Source organism: Fistularia commersonii, chromosome 15 (assembly GCF_037954325.1).
Source record: "Fistularia commersonii isolate RoL2024-O1a breed Wild chromosome 15, RoL_Fcom_v1.0, whole genome shotgun sequence".
NCBI lineage: Eukaryota > Metazoa > Chordata > Actinopteri > Syngnathiformes > Fistulariidae > Fistularia > Fistularia commersonii.
In genome coordinates, this window is record NC_141298.1 from 13,658,148 (window position 1) to 13,677,500 (window position 19,353).

At 39.6% G+C, this 19,353-nt stretch overlaps 1 protein-coding gene across 1 annotated transcript; it reads left to right on the forward strand.

Annotated features, from left to right (window-relative positions):
• Positions 1-347: 347 nt before the first annotated feature.
• On the forward strand, positions 348-4,702 carry rexo2 (RNA exonuclease 2). The gene is made up of 7 exons (XM_086160578.1): positions 348-662; positions 1,316-1,399; positions 1,479-1,556; positions 2,614-2,725; positions 2,839-2,947; positions 3,253-3,306; positions 3,742-4,702. The coding sequence occupies exons 1-7, from the start codon at positions 360-362 to the stop codon at positions 3,863-3,865; spliced, it is 864 nt and encodes a 287-aa protein (XP_086016704.1). The 5' UTR covers positions 348-359; the 3' UTR covers positions 3,866-4,702.
• Positions 4,703-19,353: the final 14,651 nt, after the last annotated feature.

Genomic DNA, 19,353 nt, shown 5'->3' on the forward strand with positions numbered 1-19,353 from the left:
GTCACTTTTTCATATTTGAACAGTAAATGTGATTTTTTTTCAGCGATTTTGAAAAAAAAAAAAAACAACTAAAAATAGTGAAGTTAAGTGGAAAATAACTTTATACAACAAATCACTGAATAAATATAACCATTTAATTCATTTTTTTCATATTGCATTTTTTTCTTTCCATGATGACAGGTGAGGCCCGGCCTCCCTGCCTCTACTGACTGCACATCACTGGTTTATGTACAATACAAATTAAGAAAAAAGGAAAAAAATCCACATTTCCCACTCATGTGCGTCCTCTAGTGGTCATACATATTTTCGGGGGCCCAAACCTGGTTTTTGCGACAGTTCCGGTCGAAATCCGGCAAAGGATGCCGGCGCGGCTGCTGTGGTCTCCGGCATGTGTGTCCACTACTTTGGAGTTTATCTTTAGGAGGAGGCCGTCGGTTGTCTTCCTTCCCGGGAGGAGGTCACACCGCTTCCTCTGCGGTCGCGCATCGCTAAACACCCCGAACGCTATCGGTCTAAGAGTGCCAGATAGCCCTCCAGATAGGTCTCTTCTTCCCGTTCGATACGGTTCCTTCCTGGGCTTTCAGGTGTGCAGCAGCAGCAGCGGCGGCGGCGGCATGTCTTCCGACGCGATGTCCCAGAGAATGGTGTGGGTCGACCTGGAGGCAAGTCCCGGCCGAGAAAGCCCCGTGTAGCAGGAGGCAGGTGTGGTGTTAGCATTAGCTTTAGCACGCTAACGCTACAACTAACGGTGCAGGAGATGAATGGGGCTCACCTTCTCTCAACTCGCTGGTTTAAACAAGCCTCAAATAAACTACGCTTGTATGATTGTATAATTTAAAGTAGCATGACACTCAGAGGTTATAGTTTGGGGAGCCATTAAAGAAGGGAAATTCAGAAAACAGTATCTTGCTGTTGGCTGGCTAGGGCTAACGGTTAATCTGTGACGGCGGACCTAGTGTGTCACACCAACATCTGTTCCCCCTGGACCCTTAGGACCGTTGGCTCCTGTGAACCATTTTGGGGTAATATAAAATATTTGTAAAGCGATAAAGACTGTTTCATTCACTCTTTTTGAGTTCTCCAACCCCCTACAACACTAACAAGCCCTCAGTGTGAGAGAAAAATTAACTGGGCTAAGATCAAAAGCTGCATCATAGGGGCAGTATGCATTACACAATGCTGATAATTTACACTATTAAAGCAGATTCAAAGAAACAACTCAATGTACATCATTTGGAACACTTAAAAGTATGATTTCTGGCAGGAGTAAAAGACAACAGTCCCTTTGGTTAAACACTGTATGTTTTATTTTTAGATGACAGGTCTGGACATTGAAAAGGACCAGATCATCGAGATGGCGTGCATTATCACTGACCAGGACCTGAACATTTTGGCTGAGGTAAAATCGGGACACACAGGCCGTGTCGCGTTTTCTTGTTTCATCTGATTTGACGTTGTTGTGCGTTGTCGATTGGCAGGGACCCAATTTGATAATTAAACAGCCAGATGAGCTGCTGGACGGCATGTCAGATTGGTGTAAAGAGCATCATGGCAAGGTAAGCTGTCTCAGCACTCCTCATAAGTTGCACAGTTTTGATTTTGACTGTATCACATTTTACTTAACCAATTCTTATAATACAACAACACACCATACACAGCTTTGGTGGGCCTGGTGTCCTAAAATTGTCCAACCTTTAGGTAAATTTAGAAGTGGAGGAGAGTCTGAATCAGCTTTTTTGGCCAAGCACACATACAAGTTGAGGGTAAACAATGACTGGACAGCGGGACATTATACACAACTTCTACTACAAAGTACAATAATGAATAAAGCAGTCACAGAGTTATTGCAAAGAGATATGTAATATGGATAAACATGTCTGTATATGTACAGTACGTATATTATTTCCAGTAGGGACATGTATCACAGTAACACATAAGTAACAACTAGTCTTCGCCTGCTGCTCAGTGACATTGTAAAGAATGTTTTTTGTGTAGAGTTTTCACTCAGGAAAAGGGTTCAAGACCTGGAGACGGCCTCCCTGCAGCATTTGACTTCTGTTATCAGCATTCATAGTAAACTTTCTGCGGCTGTTTGGCTGTGTCCTTGGTTAGTTTGAGGGAAGCATGGCATGATCTAAATAATACTTTTCACAATGTTAACCCAAAGAGCATTGAGGCATCAGCCTGATTTATAGCTTTATAAAAAGGGTTGATATAGTTTAGGTTTTTTTTTTTCAGAGATTTCTAACAAGCGAAAGCTGCAGATGTTGTTTCCCCGTTGATGCTGAAATGAAAAGGAAAATCGATAAACAATTTAGACTGGATTCCTGTATTTTTATTAGTGATGTACTATATATATTTCTTTGGACTTTTCTCCATTATAAGATTATATGATCGTTACAAAATACCTTTCTCAAAGACATAGTTCTCTTGAATCAGATGTAATTAGTATGGTACGTAGAATTCTTTGTGTGCACGAATGCTATCAGGCTCAGATTATTGTATTGCTTTTTGTTTTTTAACATATCATTCGGGGCATAGGGACAAATATTTACCATGTTACTTTTTCTGTTATCCATAGCCAGTGTTATGTAGTATGTCATTTTGTCCCAGTCAGGACTGACCCAAGCAGTACGGGACAGTAAAATCTCCCTGGAACAGGCAGAATATGAGTTTCTGTCCTTTGTCAGACTCCACACCCCTCCTGGAAAATGTCCCTTGGCCGGTGAGTGAAGATTTTTTTTTTCTAACCGTATTTATTTAGCTTAGCAGTAGAGCAATGCTATAAATCACTTTCATCCTAGAGGCATGTATCATGATTTCTTTGCATGTGTGAAGGCAACTCTGTGCATGCAGACAAGAGGTTCCTGGAGAAGTACATGCCCCAGTTCATGTACCACCTTCACTACAGGATCGTCGATGTCAGCACCATTAAGGAGCTTTGCAGGTCAGCTGTGTGACTGTGCGGTGTCTGAGAGTTAGAGGGCACGGTTGTGGAAATAAATCCAGCCTCAGGACGCTGTTCCAGAGATTTGATCTTCAACTGCTTCAAGTGTTATCTTAAATAAACCCTTGGATATTTTCCACATTTGTACCTCACCATGCTGAAGCAGTACTCTTCTGCACAGTTGGCTGTGTCTGGTGGAACCAAGGAGGCTTTGTAACCAAATGATTGGTGTGTCTCCACACTGCATCTAATCACAAGCTGAATGCAAACAGAGCTGAGTGCTGTCTTGTTTAAAACCCTTTCAGACGGTGGTTTCCAGAAGACTACAAAATGGTGCCTCACAAGAAAGCGACCCACAGGTAAACAGTCAACCCACTGGTTTTTTTTTGCACGTAATCAGTGGGTTTGTAAAATGTTTTTTTTTGCAAGTGTTGTCATTCATTAGGAATTCAGAGGAAAGGTATCAGAGTATAAAATCATACTGGGCTAGGACCACCAAACATTACACATCTTAATATGAGCAAAGTGTACATTTTCATTCCACTGACACAGCGAATAGTTAACTTTCAAGTTTTAGCCGGTGTGTCTGCAGGGATTGCATTTTTTAATATTTTTTTTATCTTGAAAACTGTGAAATGCACTATTGCAGGTGTCTGTGTTTACATTGCTGCCATTCCCAAAGCGTCGTTTAAATATTCAAACCTGCCAGAAGATTCAGACTGTAGTGAAAAGATCCTTGAGTGTTCTACTCTACTTAAAATGTATAAAGACCACTGCTTCGTTTTATTTTTCAGGGCACTGGGAGACATCAGGGAGAGCATTAAAGAGCTTCAATACTACAGAGCCAAAATCTTCAAAGTGTCAACAGAGGAGAAAAAGCGCAAGATAATAGAAACCCGAGACAACAACAAGAAATAGTACACGTGAGGAAGACTGGACCCCACAGTGTTCAGCGTCTGAACTGCTTCATCATGAATTGTGATTCATGCCAATGTCTTCATTGCTTTTAGCTTCTTATTTAGCTCCGCAGTGATCCTTTGTTCATTGTTGTCTGAAAAAGTCTTTTATGGAAAGGAGCAACATTTGACTCAAATTCATTTCAAAAGTAACCTATTTTTCAAAATATTAAAAGGGGAAAAAAAGTTTGGATTTGTCTTAGGTCTGGGATTGAGTTATCTTTTTTTTTCTTTATTTAGTTTAAATGAAATAAACCCAGCTGTCCCCAAACAAAAAGCCTTCTCACCTGTCTTAATTTAGAAACACAACTGGAATATAATGAGGTATGGAAGAGACACGTCTTCACACAGCAAGAGGAATAATTAGACATTTTTACAGTCTGTTATGGATGTTTACCGTAAGAATCACAGTACTTTTATTTAAATATGAATTAAATTATTGCCAAGTAATATTCACCACCATGTCCCTTGAGTACAAAAGGATGTAATATATCGCAAAAACAGGTATTCAGTTCACGAGTGTAGAAGGCTATTCACCACTAGATGGCGCTGTTCACCTTGCAATCCTCCAAAAGGATTGTACAGTTCAAATTCTAAAGTGCTACTGTTGGTTCCTGAACATGCTGTTTCCAAAAAAAAAAACATGTCCACATATGGAAAGTGTGTGTACTTGTATACTGTGCATGCGCTCAAGTGTGTCTGTTGTGTGTGATTACCTGTTAGAGCGCGGTAGAACTACGTTCTTGTATGACCTTCCTTCAGTTTTGCCCTCAAACAAAGTGCAAATCTGCAAATAATTTTTGGTTCTTAAACAAAATGCCTTGTTCTGCAATCGTAGTTATTGGCTTAAAGTGCCTCGATTTGAGTTTAAAAAAGGGGGAAAAATGCATTTACATTACAGATCAACTGTTGTTGCGACGATTAGTTTATCATTCAATATTCATGAACAAATCATTAATGAACACACTTGTATCAAAAGATAAGTAGTTGTTTTTATGTCACAAATAAGACATTTTGAAATTCAGATTTACTTCTTAGTATCAACTGCGACATACAATTAGCATGCAACCTTTAACATCTAAAGAGTAAAACAATATTATACATATTAGGATTAGTACATTGTAAGACAAAGTCATACACTGATAGTAAAAGATTCCCTATCAACAATTTAACATATCTATCACAGATCCTATTTAAAGGGAGAAATTTGTGTTAAGGGTTATATTAACTTGCCAAATTTAACCCTCAGTTTATCGACGAGCTCATTTTGAAAAGGGTGTCAGAATATTTGGGAAGAAGGCAGGTAGTTCATATTTAAAGTAAAAGTATATTTTAATGCGTTTGTCTGTAATCCATTCCATCACCATACCGCTTGGTTGGTCACTGAACTCACAGGTATAATTAGAGCACAACGCGTACAGTCTCTTTCTACCTTTCCCAGGTCGGGAGAGAATATTAACACCTCTGGATCATTTCCTTTTGAAGTTCTCCATATGAGGCTTCCAGCAGAGTTCACAATCTATCGTAACTCTTTTAATTTTTCTTCTACTTCAGTTTCATTTAAATCACAGCAGGGGTTTTTTCAATCTACAAAATCCAGCACCTTCACTCTAAATGGCCCTTAATCCCAAATGTGTTTAATTATTGACAATTTAGCATCAAGCAGTCATTTTAAAATCAGTGGTTGGTAGTCTCAGCTAAATATTACTGCATAAATCTGTAAAATAACCTTTTCCGTCAACCGTTGCAGTGACGCAGACAAACAAAAACACAATCACGATCATGAAGAAAAAAAAAATCATAGGATCTGTGACGTATTTCTCTCTTACAAGATAAGAATCCAGTATTTAACCCCCAGCTCTCATATCCTGTGCTGCCTCTCACGCACACACACCGTGTGAACATGTGACAGCCCTCAGACTTGATCTCAGTTTCCCACGTCTGAGTCGGTCTGACAAGGCAGGTCGTGAAGGGGAAGGTGAAGGGCCTTTGCCGAGCTTACGTCTGACTGGGGGAGCGGATGCGGGGATGGAACGACGGTGCTCTGACCCAGACTGTGTGCGTCCTGGCTAGTTTGCAAAACACTGCATGGCCTTTTTGAATACTTGTCAAATGCATGAGTGGTTTAAACAGCCACTTTGCATCGAGGGCCTTTCCATGCTTTCATTTACGTTTTTCATCATGAAACATTCTTGCATGACGCTTGGCGGAAGGAAATAATACGTGCCTTGGTATTCAAAAATGGCACAAGTGTACTTGAAATTACAATTGAACCCCCAATGAACAGGAAAAATAACATGTGATTTACCAGACTACTTTTGCAGTATGTTGGCAAACCATAGTCCATTCAGGTCAAAATCATTATCAGAATGCCTGCAGGAATATATAGAGGCTTTATATCTGTTGAAGTTACAGTTGTTTCTTTTTGTTTTGACGCATTTGCTGCTGTGTAAACACAACTTTTCTATAGTTCAAGAGAAGATTTGTTCAACGCACGGCCGTAAGAACGCTTTTTAACACTTTCAAGCAGAGACGAGCCACCTGTCAAGTGCTTATCTTACTCTTGGGTCATTGTGTGTTTTTGTAACATCTCATAAATTAAGACACTGCAAAAACTCCCGTGATGTGACATCACTGCTACAGAGCAGATGGGGGAGCTCAAGAGCTGCATGTGTCAGCCATTAAACATAGGTTTGATTCGACAGTCAGTGCTCTTTCTAACTTTGTTTTATCTACACAGGTGTGATATCCCCATAGTTGCACTAAGCGCAGTGGGAAACTGCAAGTATATCAAAAAGCATGTAAAGTCTAACAGAGTCAAAAGCGGTACTTTACCGCGGGAACGCGTTTTTAGCAAGACAGTATCTGAAAAGACCCTGCAGGTTCCTCGCCTACAGGAAGTCCGTACCGGTTTCTATCTATTTTTCAAAGTTATAATTAATGACCTCTACAGACTTACACTTTGACTCCAGTTTAGGAATAGTGTTCCCCTGCATTGTTTGTGTGAATTCTGCCTGCTGCTTGCATGCATGCAAACCTTGTGTCCCTTGAAAAAAAAAAAAAAACACAAATCTCAGCTGCAGTGGGAAACAGGCACCCCTGTGCCCGATTCCCGTCTTCATGCAGGCCTGTGACTTCTGTGATGTCGTAAGCGGATCGTCTCAGAGGTGCACTTGCCGGAGCCATGCCTCTGCCTGGTGTATTCGATTACTCAGATTAAGAGTGGTGATCATGGGGAGGAACGGGGCTAATTGATGGAATCAGGATACAGGCTGCCATATGTCCCTGCCCCTGAGAAACCTTTGTTTGGTATCAGCAGCTTTTCTCCTCACAGCAACGCTTTAATATTTGCGCGTGTGTAACCGTGTGTTTGTGCCTGTGCATCTAAACACGCGTGTTATATATTGCCCGATGAGATTTTTCTGGCAATAGTCTTTAACAAATCCTCTGTTGAGCTCTCAAACCAAGGGTTACTTGTTACACATCAAGTAATATAAATAAGTACCTTGAGAATTAAAGGACTTCGGTGCGTGGTTGATCATAGCAGGCCGCTTTGGTTGTGGTGCCAGAGCCGGCTGCAGCTGGGACACAGATCGTGCACATGATGTTTGCCAATCTTTTTGATATGCTGACTAGAATCGCAATGAAAATGTGAAGTTGTTTATCTGCCCCTCATGGTATCGTTGACATTACCCGTGACTAATATAACAAAAACAGGAACCAAATAACAATTATTATCATAATTATTATTATTATCATCATCATCATTATGGTAATGTTTTATCAATTTTTTACATTTTTATAGGTTTATTTTTGTCTTATATATGCATCTGCTTTGACAATACATATTCATTGCACAGTGAGAACATTGCAAAAGTGTCAACAGCTGGGAGCTAACCGTAGACAGGGGTTAGCAAGCGAAGATGGGCGAGAGAGGCGACTGATCGCTAATTATAACTTGCCGGTCCTGGGCTTCATCCCCACAGTGTCATAATGTGCAATGTTTTAGTGTTTTATTATGCTACCAAGGAATAAGATACACTAAATGATCAGATCTATTAACTTTTAGACTTGTGTTTTTCATCAACTTTAATTTACTTAGTTAACCATATATTTATGGTTTCATTTAGTGAATATCAATGGCAATTTCAGGTCTTTCAATAGAGTAAATGTCTACATAAACAGATACATTAGACATTATCATGTTACTTATATTACGCTTGTGTGATCAGAATTTTGTCCCTATAGTTAAAAAACATTGTCTGTATGCCTACTGATAATTATTTTTAGGATTTGTACTGAAAGCAGTATTTAGTATTTTGTTCAGTCTTCAAACATCTAAATGTTCAATGCAATAAACAAACGGTTTAAGCCACATAAAACAAGAAACAACAGTGAAAAAGAGAAAACACCTTATAACTGCATCCTGTATTGTTAGCAAAGCAAATTCCAGTCATGCAGTTGCTGAAAAGATGCACCGTAAACGTGTTTTTGCCAGAAATCCTTTTTTTCCGTGAATGTTTTTAAAGACATCTAATTTCTAACGTGCCTCTGGTGCTTGTTCTCGTTGCCGAGACACTTTTTCATCACAGGGCGGGTGTACAAATGTTAATGTGGAAAAAAAGGTTGAGGTCCAGCACAGACTATCTACTCTGTACTGCACCTTGATTTATTATTATTATTATGAGGAAAATAACAACAATAATTAATTATGTATTAATATCAGTATTATTATTAATCATAATGGTACAAATTATAATACAAATAATAATAATTCACTTCAAAAGACATATTTTTTATAATTATTACTATTAGTGGTATTGTTGTCATTGCATTACTACAACTACTACAAATAATAATAATAATAATAATAATAATTATCATTATTATGTTGATGATGCACTTTCATCAAAGTGGACTACAAGCAAGAATAAATGAGAGTAGGACATCGAAATAGAAAATTATTTATTCATTCATTCATTTACTGGTCATACCACCTATCTGATGGGCAGGGGTGCAATGGGGTTATAGATTTCCAATTAACCTACTGCATGTTTTGGACTGTTCTCCATCAAGCCCAGGACATTTTACGGACAGATGGAACTGCAGTTACTGGCATTTATGACCTATTCATCACATTTACTCCACCTTACAAACATAAACAACAAAGACTGCATGCATATGTCCAGGGCATAGATGAGTAGCATGTGGATATACGGTATTTATGGTTTTCTTTCTAGAGGCAATATTCCAAAGCGCTCTCTGTACTTGCGACCCAACTTAAAACCAATTCGATTCACCATTGAAGCCCGATGAAACATGTTGGATGAGGCCGTAGTTAATGGATTGACCAGCAAATGAGAACCAGAACCAGTATGTCTAAGTGGATCAAACCAAACGGACCTGCAGCAGAAGTTGAAGCTGCATCCCTTTTCCTTTGTAGAAAATAACTGTTTTGGAGTCAACTCTTAAATCTAATAAATAAATACATAAATAAATAAAATACACCAATCCACTTTTTAGTGGCACAAGTGACTCGCTCTTTCCAACTACATTCACATTTATCGAGAACTAAACTGCAAAATGGAGGTTCTCAGTCATCCAGGTCATGGTGAATTCTTGTCGAAATCTTCTTGGCGTTGACAAAATAAAAAAAAATTCAACAAGAACTTTGATATGGAGGTTTCTTGTTCTCTCAAACATAGTTATGATCATCTACTTTAACCCAACCACATGGTGTAAGAGCACTAAAGAAAAAATAGATTAAAAAATGAATAAAAACAAATACGAGTCAAATGTTGCCCTCTTATTTGCCCTTTTCAGTTCAAGTATTGGGATATAGAAGCTTCCCCGACAGGATTTTGTTTCCACTTCGGGAAATAATACTGTATGTAATCAAAGGCTATTTTATCAAGACATAACCTGCATCTGGCCTTGTATGATGTTAATGCAAAACACATGCATGTACTGGTGATGTAAATCGTTTCAGTGGAAAGGTCTTTTAGTCTATTTACCATACAAAGGTTTGAAAAAAAAAAATGCACGCCAAGAGTGCTCCAAAATTAAAGACAATTTATTTGACATAAAGACATTTTTTATTGCATGTTGTTTCCAGCAAAAACTCGCTCTGCGTCAGATTTTTTTCAAACCTTTGTTTCGTCGATACTTTTGATCCAGCACTCATCCCTAACTGGGCAGAGAATGTGCTTTTGTGTTTTTCTTTTTTTCCTCAAGTTTACAATTCAAAACCATACAAACTTTTTTGAAGGTTTGTGTACTTTTTTTAAATATCTATGTCATAGACAGCAGATTCTCTCCCCTGGACCGGTCCACCGCTCTGTTCTCCGCACACATACCGGATCATCATTGTTACCATTTTTCGGTCCTCGTGATCTGAGGCGTCCAACCATTTGTTCCACCTGAGCCCCCAATCGACATTGCAGAAACCTTCTGCGGTCTGCTGAGCTGCAATCGGGCTCCTAAAAACATCCATTTTCCACAAGATGGTTTGGACATGTACAGAAGAGGGATGGTGAAGATCTGGGTGGACGGATGGGGAGGGTTGGAACTGCCGTGCAGGGATGCCTAAAGGAAGACCAGAAGAGGGGATTTATAGATGGAGTGAAAGAGGTCAAGCTAGTTGGTGTGAGAGAGGAACATGCAGAGGGGGGATGGAAGTAGATGATTGGCTGCAGCCACTCCTGAAGGGAACAGTTGAGACGAAAAGGAAGATTATACATATACGGAGTGGCGCGGTGCAAGGGGGTAGAGCGATCGTCCTTGGAACTGAACATTCCTGGTTCGATTCCCAGCTTCTCCTAGTTTAATGAGCAAGACGCTGAACCCCTGATCAATGTTCCCTCTCAGCTTCGCAATTGCGCACTGCTCCGCATACTCTCAGCCGAAAGAAAACCGATTGAGCGCACTGCAAATGAATTAGATATGTAATTTTTTTTTCCGTATAATTTTCCTGCATAACTCTTTGAGTGACAGGTGTCCAGCCAATCATACAATACGATGCAATTACGTTACGCAGCCAATCATGGCATTGACAGTACTTGCGCACATGCTCTGCCCATGCGTGCTATATAATAACAGTGTGGCGGAGTTAAGTGACGCTAATGCTAACCGCTTATCGTAGCGAAACGAGCGGGCAGTGAATGTGATACGTCCACTTAACAAACCAAAGTAAAAAGAGAAATGCGCTTCTTTTGAGTTGGAATGGCTGTCGGAGTATGTGCAAATAGAAGAACAAGCGGTGAAACCGGGTGAGATTTTTTTCTTTTTGAGTGAGAAAGGTCTGCTCTGCGAAGCTTAAGTAGCGAAGCTAAAGTAGCAGAGCTAAAGTCACGTGAAGCTAGAGCAGCAGGCGAGTTTTCTGATGGGAAAATATGGATTAAATGGAAGCTATGATCCCAGGTGTGATACTGGTGTGTGGCCACAGCGTGCTCATCTAATGTTGCTCTCAGTGGTCCTCAATGTGCTCAGGGAGGTTGTCTGTATGCCCAGACATAAGAAAAATTAGAGGGAATATTGCCCCTAACTATTCCCTTGGTGCCACTAGATGGCTGCCAACTGCGCATGGTTCATCCATTTTGGGTTAATTGCAGAGAGGAATTAACCGCAAGGGATTAATGAGTATACACAGAGCATTTCTTGCTTCATTTTCTACATATTCCCGTTGTTTGGGTTTCGCAAAGACTGAACTAGTCGGACAACCGCCACGCAGTGGTTGTATTCTGACCTGTGCTGAAGGAGCGAACATATCGAAAGACTCGCGCCCTCGGTAAATGAATCGATGGAGCCTGTCCGCATGTTTTGATGTATGATATCACCCAGAAATAGGGATAGATGATTGACAGCTTTCAAAGCGGGTTGCTGCAACTCTTTCCTGACATACCCCGACATGACGGGGGATCAGAGATAAACCACATCCGTTGTAGATTGAAAACATCGGGAGAAGATGAGCTATTGTTTGGCTGCGTTGCGCAGAGAGAATCTAACAGAAATTTGGAGTGTGTCAGAAAAAAACAGACCCGAACCAACACGGAGATGATCTGTGGTAAGAATCGGTCATCTGTCTTCCAGCGTTTTTCCTGCTCGTTATATGTTTGTCATTCCCCACTCTGTGCCTTTGCAGAAATAACAGAGCTGACATGTTGCCTGACTCCAGTTTTGACTTGGAACCATTCTGTCGCGTTTGCTTCCTTCACCACAGAGCGCTTGAAGTTGTCACAGCGGTCCTTCACCGCGCTGATTATTTCAGATTGTACGCCATAACTTATCATAATCAACCAAACGCCGCGCCCATGAGTCAGAGGCTTTCTTGAAATCCATGAAATTCTCGCACAATAACTGCCACTGTACTCGATTAACCGCTCGGCTACGGTTTTCAAAATAATAAAAGAAATCGTCTTGCCGGCTTCTGTGTCTCATCTGGCTCCGGCCTGTTGTGTGTTTACTGCTCTACTTTTAAATCCCGGACATGTTCGCAGTGCGATGGAAATCAAATTCTTCACCCAACATCGCCGTGAAGCAACGTAACAGCCTCATGTTTTTCCAGCCGCTTTTCTTTCAATTTTCATTTTTTTTCCTCACACGCCCGGGCTTATCATCTTCCCGAGGCTGCTTTTAGGATTTTTTTAATCGTTCATATATTTTCTAATGTCATTTTAACATTTTCTCACCGAAGACGTGACAGTTTCTGTCATTTCCTGCGGCGCTTCCATCCCCACTCCCCTATCTGGGTTACTGGGGCTCTCTGTTCAGAACATTATCTGCAATTCTATTCATCAGCTTTTGGCTTTCCAAAGTCACCAACCACTCCAATCCACCTTTTCATTTTTTTTTGCATTTGTATATTGTACACAGTTGTATATTGGTTTGCATTCAAATCCTGACGCCGACAGCAAAGTATTTGAATTCTGCAGTTAAACACATTCATATGCAATGAGGCCCCTCGATTGCTTTTTGCCGTTTCTTCTCAAAGTGCACCTTCGGGTTCGTCCATTCAGCTCCGTGCCGCGCCGAGCGACCGGCGTATCCAGCGCCCTCCGTGTGTTTGAAAGACAACACAAGTAGCTGCTAAGCCAGATCAAGCTGCCGGGTGAAGCATTTATTTGTTCTTCACTTCCTGTGTGAAAGAGCAGATTTAAAGACCACGGCTTCTCGACTCCTTAGACGTAGATCCCCTTCCCTTACACGCCCCAAATACTCTGCATGCTCTTTCCCTCCCTTCGCTGAGCCCTGTTCTTTATTATCATTCGTCATAATAATCTGGCGGTTGAAGATAAGTCACGTGGAGGCCGTTACTTCCGACATGAGGACAAGTAACTCCCAGATCTGCCTGCTGTCCATCCATAGCAGATCAGCATTTTACAACCCGCGGGCCACATTTTTGCTTTTTTATCTGGACCGTCAAACTATTTTCTTTGAATATTTTAGTAAGTATTTTCTTAAAAAGTCCTTATTTTTTCCTTTTGTTTAATTTTGTGTGGATGATTACATACAAAATAATGTCGGTACATGTATGTGATCATTCATGATTTTAAAGTTGAAATAAAATGCCAGAAAAATTTTAGATTATTATTTTCATTTTGTTTCATTTACATGATACCTAGTTGTCCCACGCATAAAAATTAAATAAGGAATCTGGCCAGCCTGCCAAAATAATTGCCCACCCCTGGTCCATAGGTTAGCTGTCTTTATATTTTAGATTTACAGCTAATTAGTCTGTCGTAAACCTTCTACGTGGACGAATGCTGTTTGACAGGTCCGTCCCGCTTGATCATTCTAGCGAGGTTCGACCGATTTGTCAACAAGATAGCAGTCTAAATGTCAATGTGGTGATTTTTTTTTAAATGTATGCACCACACAACCAACACACACATAATCAGTTCTACTGTCTGATAATTAGCACACAATCTGGGAAAAATATAAATGTTCATAAATGGTTCTTTTTATTACTCTTATGCCAATGTATAAAGTACATATCAGGTTCATATTAGTAAAATGTTAAACAGCAGCCTGTTGGACCACAGCTCGGTCTCAAAGCACCAAGTCGGAGTCGGTTTGCTTTTGTCCATTTTGATCCTCAGCCGGTGCAAAAAAATGTCACATAGTAAAAAGAAATAAATAAAAATTAAAATGAATAGATAAATAAATAAATAAATAATTAGTATATATGTACATGGTTCCGAGATGGCTATTTGGTTGAGTGGGCCCTTCTGACTACTGGTATTTGGATCGGTGACTGAATTGCACTTCTTGTACGTTGCTTTGGTTAAAAGCGTCTGCCAAAAGACTCTGATGTAATTTAATGTAATGTAATGTTAAGATTTTTGGTGTTTGAGTCTCTGACTTCCATCCGTATCTGTCCGACACCAAAACATCAAATCTGCTGCGTTCACTCACAGCGCAACATAATACGACAAATAAAAAATCCATTTAATCTTCAAAATGAAAATACTGATGTTTAAAAGAGTTTCTGCAAAAACAAGCTGCAGCATGAGCTGAATTATTTTTATTTTTCAAATTTTTTTGATTGGACTCTTATTCTCACAGTCGAGAGTAATTTTCTAATACACAATACGGTTTAAGTCTGTCAATACTGTGGAAATTAGCCCTAATTTTAGTCCTATTATATGTCAGTGTGCATCATTGGAATATAATGTTTTAATGTCGTATTATTTATTGTATTCCCAGCGGCATCTCATTGGTGGGTGTCTGCTTTTGACGCAAACGTGTGTTATTCGATGTGAGGAATAAATAAACTAAAACAAAAACTCCTGATAATTAAACCTGTGTTCCCCAATTCTCTTTTAAAGTGCATAATGTGAGTTTAGAATTGCAGGATTGGACACATGCAATCATCATGATCAGCTTTCTTATGCCGGGCAAACACTCCCATCGATCTATTGATCGGCCGCGGTCCGTAGTGGAGAGGGAGGCTGCACGGGAAGAGTTATTGCAGGGGAACTGGGCTGAAAACGACTTCAAATGAAGACGAAGTGGAAATAATTGCCAAGTGTCACGTGGATAAATAATAAACAGATGCCCCTCTGTTAGTCTTGCCTTTACCTGTATTATTTGCCACCTTATCAATGATCTGTCGGGCTTCGATAGCTAAGCCGTGGAGGATGATCACGCTGACAACAGTACTGTAAGAGACAGTGGAGACGCCCAAGCGTTTCCATGCACTTTGGGAACGTGTTAGTATTCAGTTTTGCTCCCTCCCTTGATCAATGGTCATTTACCGCAAACTGCTCAAGGTTGAGAAAGCGTCGGTCTCTAACATCGTAACTCTGGATATCGACCGTCCCGCACTGATAAATCTAATTTCATGTCGAGCGGCCTGATTTAAAAACCCCCGGTGCATGATATAAATGTCGAGGTGGCAAAAGTGCCCGTATTTGTGAATGATATCGTTGGAATGTTGCTGTTTACTCTCCGAGGAGGTCATTCCCATCGTTCCGATCTTAACTTTTTCCCGGTCATTGCTTTTAAAAAGACTTCCCACCCGGGACGCTCAGCGGCATTCTAATAACCACTGCAAAAAAAAATGAACATCAGAACAATGAATGTCAAGTAAAAATTAAAAGCTGGAGAAAGTCTTCGAGTTTTGGAAGGTTTTGTCCTCTCGCTTCTTCTCACGTTTTTGCAAATTTTATCCACGGGCAGAACACACACATGTTGTTTTTCGTTTTCTACTCGGCCGCATAATACGGGGAGTGGGTGGATGCAGGATGCAGCTGTCTGAGCGCCGCAGATTAGAGCGTTGCCGAGCCGCCACCTCCTCTGCTCGGCAGGCCTTCTTCCTGTTTGGGTGATGGACGTGACGGTGAACACAGGTTACAAAGGCTCTGCCGCCTTTGCAAACAAGGCATGAAAGGTGTGAGAGTGAAAGTCTAAACATGCGCTGACTGCGATATCCTGTGAATCCAGGCTCCATACAAAAGCACTCCAAACGCCTTAATTTCATTGTTTCCAACTTGAATAATTCCATACCTAAATCTTTTATATTAAAATGTAAAAAAAATCGTTAATTCTCCCCATTATATATATATTTTTTTATGTGTATTACCATGAGATGCGTTCATGGAACCTCCAATGAGATTGATGAGTTTGTGGATTAGAAACAAAAAAAAAAAAAACAGTGTTGACTGGATAGTGAGATATCGCTTACTCAGACGGCCAGTTTCTCTTCCGGAGTAAAACAGATAAGGTGAAATTAAATGACCAAGTTAAATACTTGTTAAATACGATGCTCACAGACGCCACCGAATCCATTCCGGGGAATATTTTGGTTGCACCGGCTCGAACCCTCCGCCTGCTGCTCAAGTTTTGAGTTTGGACAAAATGAAACCCGACTTAAAAGGCCGAGAAGTGCAAAGAGCAAAGGAGCGGCGGTGAGAATACAGATGGATTCATCGCTTGATCTAAACGACAGAAGCCGGTGCAAAGTAAAAAGTAAGAATGTCTTGCCCTTTACCGTACTTTTTACTAATTACCAACTCTCAGGGTCTGAATCTGTTGCAATTCAACAACTTCCTGCTTTGTGCAGCTTTATCCCTCATAACAGGACAATGCATACCGTTGTAACATTTCTCCAGCTTGTATTATTGTTGTTGTTTTTATTTTTTACCCAAAACTAATGAACACGTGAGTGTCGGCTGCAGGTGAATTTAACCTGCTGGGTCATGCTGAGCAAGTCAGAGGGACGGATCCCATGATTATTTAATCATATTCCGCCCTGGTGCTGTGGAGTGTGGATTGTGAATTCCTATCTCATCCCGACACCGTTTCTTTTATTTAGTCGGCTAAGGATTGCGGTTTATCTCGTCTCTATGTAGGACGGCGCGACCTTGCAAACGGGTTCGATTCCGGCGGCAGACGGAGGGGGGGGGGGGGTACTTTTTGTTTTGAAATAGCATAATTCCCTTTACACAGAGGTTTTCCGTGTGGAATACATCTCTATTATCTTCCTTGTTAAAATTATGTTTTTGCAATCTTCTCATGTCGCAGGAAGTTAACCTCCTTCTTTGATAAATGAGAAGTGAAGGGGAGGATTTAATTGGTTGCTTTGTCTTCACTGATGTTTCGTGCGATCCATATCTGTGGCCTAAACAGGTCTTGTTGAATCAAGAAAAACAAAGGTTTTAACCTCATTATACATATATGATATATATATATATATATATATATATATATATATATATATATCATATATGTTTAGTGCGATCCATATCTGTGGCCTAAACAGGTCTTGTTGAATCAAGAAAAACACAGGTTTAAACCTCATTATTTATACTTATATATTATATATACACGTTCATATGTATAATATAAATATAAATATAAATATAAATATATAAATACATATAAAAGTTAAAGTCAGTTTTATTGTATATATATATATATATATATATATATATATATATGTACACACACACACATATGTATACATATACATACACATACACATACACATACACATACACATACACATACACATATACATATGTATATATATATTATTACCATTTATGTTCAAATTTAAATCTTGAATGACAGTTATATTTTATGGCTGCTTTTCTTCAGATGGCCATTTGCTTACAATAAAACAGGAAAGACTACATTGTGTGAAAATAAAACTGCATTTAAAAAGGAATCCAAGACTGCACTGATATTGCATGAACATTTAGTGAAAATGATATCACTCTGAATATCAGTAAATGCTTCAAATAAGTAATAGGCTAAAAAATGTTATCAGTCGAGCTCTACTAAAAATAGCTCAGATGGCCTTGAAAAGCCGCAGCGGGCCACTTTTTAATGCAATTAAAATGAAAAGTTCCCGAGTTTCCTAAATGATTAAGTTCAGATTAAAATCCGGTGAGTGGAGCTGTCCTGTTTCTCTCCCCGGTGACGTCCCGATTCCCAGGATATGCCATGAATCATTCACGGGCTGCCCCCGGCTCACCTCCTTCACGCTGTCGCTGCTCTTCTGAAAGTTAAGAGAGGAGAGTGACGCACAGGGCCGGCCTTACAGCCTTACAGCCGCGGCTCCGCACCGACACACTCACAAGGTCAGACCCCCGGACACGGCACGGACAAAAGGACATGTTAAGATGCAGCTCTGCGGGATGAACCGCACACACACACACACACACACACACACACACACACACACACAGACAAAAGGCGAAGTCATCCAATTGGGACTCTGTTAGAGACTGTTATATTCGTACAATCCCTGCAATAAACATGACTGGATGTTAATTTTAATGACAAACCAAACAGCAGCTCATCGCTTTCTTTCACAGTCGCTCGAATAATGGTTCAGTTATTGTCATCGGGCAAACGCCTCCTTATAGACAAAGAGCATGAAATATCTCTAAAAAAAAACAATTAGTATTCAAAACTTATGTGAAACTTTGAAAATGTCATTTTCCTATACATTTAAAAAGTTAAAGTCAGTTTTATTGTCAATTTCTCCGCATGCACTGGACATACAGATGAATGGAGAAGACTCACAATCCCACGGTGACACAAAATTAACAGAATGATCATAATAATAGACTGCAAATTAATAGGAAAATGCACTGTTACATTGAACAAGAAACATTAAACTGTGAGGTGTGAAATATAAAGTGCATGCAGATACAAACAGTAGCAGCAGAGTTTTATTTTGTGTACAGTTTAGTGCAAAGATCAATAAGGTCAGACATAAGGCCGTAATGTACTTTCATAGTTCATTTGTTTAATATTGATATTTTTCAGACCACTATCACTTGTCTCAATCGTCATTATTATTATTAGTAGTACTAGTAAAAATACCTGTTTCAGAAATGACAATATTTTTTATGTGTTCTCATGGGTATGCACATGCATGCAAGTTTTGTATAATTTAAATAAATATATTAAGCACCCAGACATCGTGTGAGACTACTTGACTAAAATTAAAGCTTACTTAATTTTACAAAATCGGTTCATGTTTTGAAATTGCATTAATTCGATTAACTCGAAATGGTAGAGGATGTCACAACATATTCAAATGATAGAGATTTCTTTAAAACATTCAGACTAGACTGCTCACTTGATTTCATTACTTTGAGCACTCAGCTTTGGTGATTTCATCCTCCCCTCTCTTTTCATGGGATTTGAAGAAATCTACAGAAATAAATAAAGTACATTAAGAATAATTCTAAACCTTAAGTTCATCTCTAATAAAGTAATACATATACGTCAACCTGGTCCAGGAAAGCCCTTTGTGAGATGCAAATGCACTTAAATTACTGCAAATGCACATTAATTCATGATACTTCGTCTGATTGAGCACAAGCGTTCCAATCTTACGATAGCTATATTAATTGAATTTCATGATAAAATACCATTGTATATCTTAAATCAAAGTACTGCTTATATTTATTGTATTAAGGCAGCTATACACTG